This window comes from Centruroides vittatus, unplaced genomic scaffold, assembly GCF_030686945.1.
Source record: "Centruroides vittatus isolate TY-2023 unplaced genomic scaffold, ASM3068694v2 contig_2433, whole genome shotgun sequence".
NCBI classification, from domain to species: Eukaryota; Metazoa; Arthropoda; class Arachnida; order Scorpiones; family Buthidae; genus Centruroides; species Centruroides vittatus.
Window position 1 is genome coordinate 68,417 of NW_027121533.1, and position 12,151 is coordinate 80,567.

The window sequence follows — 12,151 nt, forward strand, 5'->3', positions numbered from 1 at the left end:
CCTGAATTGACAGGGGCAAGCACTAGTACAAGTGTATCACCCCAACCATTTGTACATAGCACATTTCAGTCCTCTCAAAGGTTAAATATATATATATTCTGTCTCATAATTTTAATTTTTTAATAAATATTTGAAATGTTCTCTAAAATGTTTATTTTTATTTCATAATTTAGGAAAAGGAAAAGAAATGAAGATGATGATGATCTTGTAGACATCATAAAAGAAACATCGGGTGGCATAAAAAAATATTTAGAAGAGAGTGACAATAGCCGTGATGAGGTGTTTTACTTCATAAATAATATTGGTCTAAGACTGAGAAAATTTGAAAGAAAAAGAATGCTTTTAGTAATGCATAGAATTGAAAATCTTATTTTTGAAGAGGAAATGGAATTTTTACAATAGTTTTAAATAAAAAGCATGTTTTCTAAGTTCACTTTGTTGTTGTGTTTTTCAATAGAATAACAACGGTTGATAAAATATATATAGCTTTGTATACAGTCTATATCATATCATTTAGACAAGTAATCTTTCTACAGATGTGAAATTTCAGTAGAGCATTGATTATCCAAATATTATCCGAGCATTGATTTTTTGCAATTTGATTCAGTTACAAAACTACAATAGCATTAAATATATGATCCAAGAGAAAAGAAACTGGTGAAAGCTCAGAAACCAACAAAAACAATAAATTTAGTTAACAGCTATGATCGCATCAAGTTATTAGAGTTAAAAATGTTCTTATGTTATCAGTCAAATTTTATTTATAAAGTAATTAATGGCATCTATACATAATTATTATTACAGATAACATCTTATAAATTATATATAGCAAATATCTTATATGAAAATCAAAATGTACAATATTCAAAAACTTAACTCATTTTTTCATATATCATTAAAAATTTTATTTAAGATTAATATACATTTTATAACAGTAAACATTTAATTTATGGCAGTATTTTGCCAGGGAAGTGCTCCATCACTCACAAAATATTCTGTTAAATATTTTCTAATGCTGTTTGAATTTTGAGAGTAATGGTTTGCACCAAGTCTATTGATCTTGCCAAGCCTATTACTTCCTTCATTGTCAGTTCTCCATTGGCCCGATACAACTCTACCTTGCCAATCTTCTATATCTGTTAATCCAACAGGACAATATTCGTTTCTGGATTGTCCTGTCAGCAAAAAATTATGCAAGCATATTGTTGCTTTTATAGCATTGTCTATATTCTCCTCACTTAATTTAAGCGGTCTTCTATAAATCCTCCATCTACTACTTAAAATTCCAAACGAATTTTCAATTACTCGCCTGGCTCTTGAAAGATGGTAATTAAAAATTTTCTCTTTCCACATTAAATTTTTTCTTTTTCGTAGGTAAGGCCGCATCAAGTATGTTGTTAATGGAAAGGCTTCATCACCCACAAAAAAGTAAGGAAGTTTAAATTCATTTGATAATTTCCTAGGCTCTGGTAAATTAAATCTATTTTGGCACAAACCTTGGCCTAATCTCGACCTAGAAAAAATTCCCCCATCACTCTCACTACCATAACTTCCAATGTCCACAAAGATAAAACGATAGTGTGCATCACAGGCTGCTAGCAAAACTTTACTGAAGCTATTTTTATAATTAAAGTTTAAGCTTCCTGTGTTGAATGGGCATTCTATAATGACATGTTTCCCATCAATTGCACCTAAGCAATGGGGAAATTGCCATCTTTGCTCAAAACCAGAAGCAATATTTAGCCATTCTTCTGGCAATGTGGGAAAATGTACAAAATCTTCAGCTAATTCCTCCCAAATACACATACATGTTTCTTTAACAATTTTCCCAATGGTCGATCTTCCCATTCGAAAGGAATAGGAAGAGCTCCGAAAAGTTTCTCCTGATGCCAAATATCTGTAATAAATTAAGTTTAAAAATATTACTAAGTTCTCTATCATGTAAACAAACAGTATATAAAAATGATAGCTAAAAATAAGCATTTACAATAAACACAAATATGTGAAATATATTTTTAGATTAGTCATGTATAAATAAAAAACATAGAAAATGTTTCTTCCATTTCAAAGATGTTTGAAATGGAAGAAACATAATGTTGTATATATAACATTATAATATTGCAATTAAAATTTATAGTGTCTCAACTAACACCACAAAAATAATATTAATTTACTAACTTATACATAAATATTTTTATATTCAACATTAAATGCCATTTTATTTGTTAAATTTACCTCAATGTCACAGCTAGTCTATCACTCGCAGGTATAGCGTCTCTCCACCTCGTATTCTATTTACTAATTTTCGGTCCAAGTTTATTTAATAACTCGTCGAATTTTTCGGAAGACATCCTGAGGAAACTATAATAAAATAATAAATTTAACACAAGCAATCATATATAATTTAATTGAAAAGACAAAACAAACTAATCTTACTCGAAGTAGTATTCTCTGTCCAAAGATCTCAATCAAGGAATAAGTGTATTTTGTACACCAGTTCTCTCTCGATCTAAAAAAATGTCTCTTATCCAAAATCTCCGGTCAAATCTTCTTTGACGACGTCTTCTAGAGATATAAAGTGATGTATACAAAACGAAATTCGTAAACATGAGAAGAGCAGCAGCATTCGAATCACTCGCCATCTTGAATATTTTGCGCGTGCGCCGAAATGTAGAGAGATCGGTGTTTGCCGCTTGTGTGGTCGTGTTGCCGCGCGGCGAAGACGCGTTTGCGTCACCGCTTTTCCTTGCCGTGCCGCATGTGTGCATCCTCCTTAAGGCTGCTACGTGAGAGAGGGATGTGAGTGTAGTCCAGTCAGTGTCCTTTGCAGCTGATTTAGCCTCAAAGTCGGCTTTTTCATTTCCTAGTATGCCAGTATGGCCAGGAACAAATATAAAAGTTATCTTATTTACAAGATTTTTAATGTGGTGCTGGATATATGTTATTTTATTGCTATTGCAATTGGGATTTAATAGAGCTTTTAGGACAGACTGAGAATCACTGTAAATGTTGATAAACAGAGGTTTGTTTGGTAATGAAGTGGCCCACTGAACAGCTTGGTAGACAGTGTCTTCTTCAGCTTGATATGTGGGGGTATCTGTACCTTCTAACATATTTTGCACAAAATATGTCAGTTTGGAAGAAGATGCAGATACTTGAGCAGACATGAAGGGGCTTTTGAACCCATCTGTGTTGGTATTAATGTCTGCATGGTTATCCATAGAGGAAGCAGATGGCACCAAATGTACCCTGGGGATAACCTTGTTTACAGGGTGATGATTTTTGTTAAAATCTTTCAGTAAAATTATGCCTAAATATTACATAAGATAGGGAAGGGGAGAGGGATCAAAGAAAATATTAGTTTCCTTCACAGGGTGTAGGAAACTAATATTTTCTAGACTGCCATATTTTCTAGAATGGCCAAAATCGTAATTTATGGACAGCCCCTTATACGTTAGAATCTACACTATCTTTTTTAATTACACTATTTCTAAAATAAAATTATATATAACTAAAAATTCCTGTCAAGCATGACAAAATCCTTTTTATGAAAAGTACAAATTGAAGAATTGAGAGGAGTAGAGATTTCAGAGAAGAGTTGTTAATATTTCCACAAATTAAGTAGTTTATACTATCTGTTGTAACATAAAGAGCAACAAAACAGAATTTCACCTGGAGTGGACAAAAAAAGTAGGAGTTACAGAGAATTCACTTACATATACATAAACAGATTTAGGCCTTTATATTAAAATCGTAATAAAATTTCTTTATACACTAAATTCTGAGTAAACACTATTGCCTTTTAAAGTAAAGGATTTCCTTGCCATCTTCCTTTAATAATAGATATTTTAGTATTGTTTTGATGATTGACATTGTGATGCTGTTTCTGCAGCCTTTGATAAAGCCATTTCTTAATTCCATGTTGATAAAACAAAGATAACTTGTATGTACATTAGTTAGATGATTGATAACACTTTCTAAATAATGGGCTCGTTAGATTGTTACTTCTCATTGGATAATACATCATCACGTGATCACTACGGAAAGATTTTTTAAAAATTTGTTATAGAAGTGACACGATGAGGCTATCTTTTTTACAGTTTAAATTTAAACTTTATAAAGTATGTTTAAAATATGCCATTTACCAAAATATTTAAAAATTCAACTTAAGGAAAATTTCCTCGTCAAGTATGAACATTACATGCTCACTGATGTCACTGCAATGTAAGTGCGTTCACCAATCCAAAATTGATAAAATTCTATTCTATAACTAATATTTCTGCAAAATAAGTAGCCTATACTTTCCATCAGATCATAAACAAATATAACCAAAATTTTTTCTGAATTGGACAAAAATTGCAGGAGTTATAAGGAATTCACACATACACACACACAATAATAGCTTTTATATTAGTAATATGTCAATGTTTTATATTTTGAGCATATATTTTTGACTTATTGTTGACGCTGCAAAACAGGAGTGACAGGTCTTTTCAGAAATGTATGAAAAGTGTGAAAATGTATTTTAAAAAATTGATATATGGCAAGCTTTAAAGACTAAAACTAATATTAAACAATGAAGCAAATTATTATTATTTAAATTAACTGAAAACACAATGATAATTTAGGACATAGAGATTGAAATATATACAAACTGATGTCAACTTAAGAATTTTTTAAAAAACCATCTTATGACTTACTTTGAAATTACAACTATTTTAGATTAATAACAAAATTAATTAACAAAATAAAAAGAAAAATTATTTATTGATTTTTACCATTCTTCATTATATATTTTCTTACTAAATTTACCTGTTCTGAATTGTGTGTAGCATTTGCTGCTTGTTGGTTCTGAGCAGTAATTTCTTGAACATAATCCCTGGCTTGATTTAATGCATCTTCGTGAATTGGTGAAAATGCAAATGTTCTATTTTCTTGTAAATGAGATATCTAAGAAACAGAAAATTAATTTTATACATTTTATAAAATTATGAATATTAATTGCAATAATTTAATATTTTTACTAATTATTTTTAATTAAAAATAGTATACACTCTGGATTAGGAGTAAGTAATTCTTGATGTGTGTGCCAAAGCTGACCCATTAATTACTTTTTTTCTGGCACACAACCCAGAGTTCACCTTAAAAAATACAGTCAACTCTGCATAAGTCGACAGCCAGATAACTTGACACTTGTCGGTTACATAGTCAGTTTTTTGTGGTCCCGGCTGACTTACACAGGCATTAATGTTATTAACCTTAAAAAACTCGGTTTACTCGATATCGTTTAACTCGTCACCACTGGATAAATCAACATACTTTTTCTGCTTCACACTTTTTAGAATTCTGATAAGTCGATTCCCCCCTGAAAAATGAGTTCACACCACACAGCTTATTGTACGGTGTGAACTCATTTTTTCAGGAGGGGAGTCAACTTATGAGATGTCTAAAAAGTGTGAAACAGGAAAAGTACGTTGATTTATCCAGTGGTGACGAGTTAAACAATGTCGAGTAAACCAAGTTTTTTAACATTAATAACATTATTGCCTACGTAAGTCGGCTGGGACCACAGAAAACTAACTAATTAACCTATGGTGTCAAGTTATCCGGGTGTCGACTTATGTGGAGTTGACTGTAAATATACAACCTCCTTTTATATATTTTTTCACATTCCATAATTAATATTGGTTTCTAGAATGTGTATACATGTGAATTTTTGATTATTTGAAAAGGTTCTTTCAATACTTAATAGCATAGAACCTTTTATTAATAAAATATACATTAAGTTATTTACACAAGATCATAAGCAGTTTATAATTTATATTAAATCTTTTATAACAAATAAATAAATTACAGTATCTATATCAAAAATATTTACGAATCATACATACCTCCTCCAAACCTTCTAGATGACGATACATAGACATCAGACGAGACAAAATATTACGACGTTGTGAAAGGATACCACGTGTAGCAGGTAAACAAGAAACTTCCTGACCACCCACAGAATCAAATGCACGATTACGAAAAGGATCAGTTGGTAAATTGGATATTCCGGTGATGAGTTTATTCCCCAAAGGATCAAATTTTACAAATCTTTAATTAAAAAAACTATTTGTTAGGAGACTTTTACATAAAAATAAACTAATGATTCCAGATAACAAAGTTTTATGAGTTTTTTATAAGTTTATGAAAAATTAAAAATTTAATTCCAAATGCACTTTTATATATTATAGTATAACAAAGAATGCTAGATTAATTCTAGTGACAAAATTACAAGACTTTAAACTGTTTAAAACAGTGAGAATAGGCATTAAATATTTGTATTGAAAATTTATGTATAATGTATGGTCTTATTGAACAATATTACAAACATTGATTATTCTTAAAATTTCAGTTATTCATCATGCAATCGATATTTGAATCAATCGTGTGATGAATAACTAAAATCTCAAGAAAAACCAATGTTTGTAATTTTCAAAATTTTTCTCACTATATAATTTTTAATAATTAGTTTTAATTTTGGTTGATAAAGTGAAAATCAACTGAATTAACAAAAGGTGAAAGTTTGTCAATACATATCATGAGTTATTTTGATTAAATTATATTAAAAAAGCAGACTTTTCAATCCATTGTAATCTAATCTAATAAACAAAATTACTGTAGAAATGATATAAAATTTTTTATAAAACTATTTAAAAATACAAGAAATAAGTTATCTTAAATTCAATCTTATGTGATACACAATATTCTCTAAAAACTTGAATATGATCTTAATCTGTGATAGATATCTCTTTAACAAAACAGTTTTTTCATTAACTAGCAAATTAATATTCATAATTAAAATTATGAATATTAAGCTTTATTAACTTCATTTCTCGTGAATGAGTTTAATTATAATCTAAGAAACAACAATAATTTGTATTATCAAAAATATTTATTTGAAAAAATATGAAAAGTCACATTAATGTTTGTATTCCTTTAAAAAAATATATTTATGTGCCACATTCTTTTAGAAATACATCTTAATTTTAGCTATTTTTTTTTTGTCTAGTTTCAATTAGACACAGCTGTAAAAATATACAAATTTAAAATAATCTTGTGTAACAATTTACAAATTTTTATACTAAAATTTTCATCAATTTCTGAAATACACACTAATTTACAATTTTCTCAAATATATGTTATACTTTTATATGACTTGATGGGATTTAATGGAATTATTCTCTTCTTTTACATGCTCAAATAATAATAATCATCTCAGTAACTTGTTATCTTATATATATCAAAATAAACTTATAAATAACTTATGGAAGTCAAGTAAATGTTTTCAAAACTTGATAAGCTTCAGCACAGATTTTTCTCCTTTTTTAAAAATGACGTGTTTCAAAACAATTTTTCCAAATCAATATAACGTTAATAATATTGTTCTGAGTTTTGAATGTTTAGAATGTGTTATTTTAATTAGCTTTTCTTTCTTCAAAGAAAGAATGACTCAAAGCTAAAGCTAATAAAACTTTGAAAATGCCCATTAAAAATTTAAAAAATAACTTAATATCGGATGCAAGTTTCATTTGACTTATTTAATATTAAGTTAGATCGTCGTCGTTATAAAATAATAAATGATTATTTTAGAACTATTTGAAATTTACTAACCTTACTTTTTCTTTATCAGAAGCAGTTTTACATATTGCAAATGGTTTGGAATGACTCCAGTCCCAAAAATGAATTTCATTAAAGGTAGCAATTACTAAAACTTTGTCTAATGGGTGAAAAGCAAGAGAAGTAATAACTGCACTGTGTTCTGTAACCCAAACTTCGCTTCCTCCCTAACAAATATAAATTTATATACAATTAAATCTTATAAATTTATATTATTTAAATATTGTAAATATTATAATTATCAGGTCAGTCCATAAGTTCATGCGTATTTTTATCTACAAAAAAAGCAGCAAAAAATTTTAATTAAATTTTATTTCAGTCTATAATGTATTCACCATTATTTTGTACAATTTCTTGCTATCTTGATGGTAGCTTTTTAATCCCGTCTTCGTAAAATGATTTCGGTTTTGAATCAAAATATTCAGAAATAGCCTTTTTTACATTGTTCTCATCCTCAAAAGTTTTCCCTTTTAAAAAATTCTGCAAACTGCGAAAAAGATGATAATCACTGGGAGCAATATCTGGCGAATATGGTGGATGAGGTAAAATTTCCCAGTTGTAGCTTTCAAGTTTCTGTACAGTTATTTTTGCAGCGTGTGGTCTGGCATTGTTACGCTGCAAGAGAACCTGCTTTCTGTTCACTAACGACAGTCGATTTTTTTTCAATTTTTCATTTAAACGCTCTAATTGCTCACAATACATTTGAACTGTAATTGTTTGATTAGGTTCTAACAGCTCAAAGTGAATTACACCTGACATATCTCACCAAACAGACAAAAGAATTTTTTTTGGATGCAACCCACCTTTTGCAGTCGAGTTTTGGCTGCTTGTCGCGATCCATCCATTGTCTTTTTCTCGTCACATTATTATAGAGGATCCATTTTTCGTCTCCAGTAACCAGCCTACCAAGAAAAGGTTCTAAAGCAATACGGGATAAAAGAGACGTGCAAATGTTTACACGTTGTTGTCGGTTAGCTATTGACAGTTCGTGTGGTATCCATTTTCCTAGCTTTGAAACTTTTCCGATTTGTTGTAGGTGTCTATGAACAGTTCCGTGGGATGAATTTAAACGTTTCACAATTTCATCAACTGTTAAAGATGGTTCTGCTTCAACTAGTGCAGAGAGAGCATCATCATCAAAGTCAACGGGTCTTCCAGTACAAGCCTTATCCTCCACACTAGAATCATTGTTTCTAAATCTTTCAAACCACTTCTGCGCAGTCCTTGCACTAATTACAATTTGATTATGTACAGTATTTATTTTTTTGGCTGCATTTGTAGCATTCTCACCACTTAAAAATAAAAAGTATAAAACATGTCTTTTGTATTCATCGGTTACTTCCATTTTAACAAAAATAAACAACTGAAATGTTTACAATTCTGAACAGTATTATATGAATGAGATCCAATTTAACACTTCAGTGTAAAAATTATCACATTAGACTGACATTTTTAACAGCAAAACAAGATTTTTCTCAAGGTCATAAAAATGCACATGGACTTATGGACTGACCTGATATTTATTTTTATGAATGAGACATCTCATTTTATGAACTGTTCATTCAATGTCTGTTTTCTAGAAACTACTTACAGTTAAAAAACAGGAAGCTATTAAATATTTCAAATAAAAAATAACTTGCTAATTAAATTATCACTTACATGCAGATCCCAAACTCTTACTTCTCCTCCTAAACAACCAGATGCTAAAATGTCATTAGATGAAGGATGAAAAGCAACACACCAAGGAGTTCTTGGATGTCCAACTAATGTATGCAACAAAGTACCTTTCCTTACATCACAAACATATATTTTATGATCACCATGTGTCGATGCAACTTTAGACCTAAACAAATAATTTTAAACTCTCAAATACAACATATTTCAGATATTAAAATAAAAAATTAATTTTCAATATAATTTATAATACCAAATCTTACTCACCCGTCGGAACTAAATGCCATAAGGAATGTTGATCTTACTGAACTGGGTAGCTTACAATGCTATGAAAACAAAAATAAATGTTTTCAAATACCATTTTTTTTTTTAAATTTCTTAAACAATAAAACACATAAGTAAATTATTATTTGTATGCAATTTATATTAACAGACCTAAAAATAACTCAATGTTTAAAGAAAAATTCTTTTATTCTTTCTTAAAATAGATATTTATTAAATTACTATAACTTTTTCTCAATTTATGTATCATAGAATCACTTTTAGATTTGCCTACACTGATGATGATGAACAAATGACATTAAGAAGGATAAGTAAATAAGACTACAAAAATAAAAATTCTGATTTTATTGACTAATGCTAAAAGCTCATGTTAAAATAAAAGTTGTATAAATTGAAGACTTCTTAATAAATAGTAATTCGTTCATCATAAATCGAAGTAATAAATGTCAGTAATTTTTAAATTATAGTGCGAGCAAAGAACAAAGAAAACAATTTCAACTTTTGAAGCATTGATTAAGACTGATAATGATAACATGTTATCAGTCTTGTCAATACATAACTGTCTATTTATGTGAAGATAACAATAACTGTAACTGAAATTCTAATTACAATAAACAGGATTTTATAAATGTATTTTAAGTTTCACATTTTAGAACTTGATACTGTTAATATTAGATGACTGATATTTATGACTACAAGTATCCTCTATTATGAATACTTTTCTTATCTCTTAGTAAAAGCAATTTCCCAAAGTTACATATCAAGAGTTTTCTTTTTTAGTTTCAAAAACACCTCCTTAATATTTGTAATCAATTTAGAATCAAAGAAATTTATTTTTTACATAAGAAGCCTCATCCTTATTGGAAAGAATAAATCTCTTAAAGTATATTTGTAAAGTCAAACTAGTTAATAAATTACTAAGATAATGATCATACAGAATTAGCTCAGCTAAATACACATCCTCTATAATAATGTAGTTTTTAATGAAATTAATGAAGGAAAGAGTTATTTCACATCAGGAAGAAAATAGCATCCTGCAATATTGATATTTCTAAATCCACTTGAATGTATATTCTGTGTATTAAAGAAGTGAAATAACAAGAAAAATTGTCCATACGATTACACAAGCAACATCCACATCTCAACTTTAGAAACAGACATTTAATTGTAAACAAACTGTCAAAATGTCAGCAAAAATGAGATTAATGATGATATCATTCTCATTTAACTTATTCCATTTTACAAACATGCCCTAATTCTACAAAAGATGTGGTTTTTAAAATTCAAAAAACTTAATAGGAAATGATAGCCAGTAAACAACAACTCCATGTCTGTTCTTAAACACAGAATACAAAGTCTAAAAACCTTATTTTCTGAAACATTCTTGGGAGACATTCCTCCAATCTTCAGCAGAATCAAACAACTGTTCAAGATGGGAGGAATACCTCCCAAGAATATTTAGACTTCTTGAATGAGGTTTGTGTTGTATGTTTGATTAATAGGATATGACTACAATCTTTTCATATTATATATATATATATATCCTTCTTATAAATTAGTATTAATATAGTAAACATTATATTTCAAAACTTACTGTTTCCTCCATACGATATGTTGCCACCTTATCTTCGGCCAATTCCCGTAATCTCAAGTTGTCATTCTTGAATTTCGAATGTAATCCTTTCTCTCTATGCTCAAGAACACACGCAACATTGTTGTTTTGCTTCATTTTTTTAGGAGTGGAATTAATTACATTAACTGGATCTGTAATTAGTTTATAAATTAGTTTTTAAGACTTAATTTTAAAAAATTTCAATGTTTATCTGTAATTCTAATTATAATGTTAAACATATGTTAAGGATTTAAATGACCAAAGATTATAAAAAATCTTGGTTTCTATATCTAACATACAATAAATGAATTTTATTAAACAAAAAAAAAAAAAGATAACTTTTAAACATTGACATTGCATAATGTATCAGTTTTTTTAGACCTTTTCTCTTAATTGTTTTATAACAGATCCCACACTTTACAGCCACTTGCATTACTACTACTCTGCTTTACAATTTGTATAAAGTTTCAATTATGCTAGTTTATTCTAATTTATGTTAGTTTTAACTGAAAATAAAATTTTACTTTTTAACTTAATTTTTAAAAACTTTTATGGAGTTTAAATGCTGTAATTTTGTATAGGTAACCCACAGATTATCTGTGTTTTAAAGTCAATTTAAAAGCAGGTGTGAGATATATAACAATGTGAGTTATCTGTCAATTTGACTTACTACTCTTGTAATAAGTTGTGATTAAAAGAAAAGGCCCAAATAGACAGAATATTTAAAAAACAAATTAAGGACAAGAAGCTAACTTTACAAATTTTTCCTTACTCTAAAGTCACCAAGAACATTTTTAAAAAACATGAAAAATCCTTTATGTGCCAGAGACATTTACCTGATATTGTAATTTTCCCCAACACAGATATAGCAGACTCTTGCTAATCTGGCCATCACTAATCCAGCAAATCATCTAGTGTGAT

At 28.8% G+C, this 12,151-nt stretch overlaps 1 protein-coding gene and 1 pseudogene across 1 annotated transcript in view; both read right to left on the bottom strand.

Moving 5' to 3' along the window:
- The window catches only part of LOC136971284 (activating molecule in BECN1-regulated autophagy protein 1A-like), a 71,797-nt gene that overhangs the window by 29,367 nt on the left and 30,279 nt on the right, over positions 1-12,151 (bottom strand). Inside the window, exons 2-7 of the mRNA XM_067265745.1 lie at positions 11,213-11,382; positions 9,604-9,662; positions 9,322-9,505; positions 7,657-7,829; positions 5,892-6,096; positions 4,813-4,950 (exon numbers count right to left, since the gene is read on the bottom strand). Coding sequence (XP_067121846.1) covers positions 4,813-4,950; positions 5,892-6,096; positions 7,657-7,829; positions 9,322-9,505; positions 9,604-9,662; positions 11,213-11,382 — 929 coding nt within the window. The remainder of the gene's footprint in view (positions 1-4,812; positions 4,951-5,891; positions 6,097-7,656; positions 7,830-9,321; positions 9,506-9,603; positions 9,663-11,212; positions 11,383-12,151) is intronic.
- On the bottom strand, positions 895-3,014 carry LOC136971293 (uncharacterized; annotated as a pseudogene).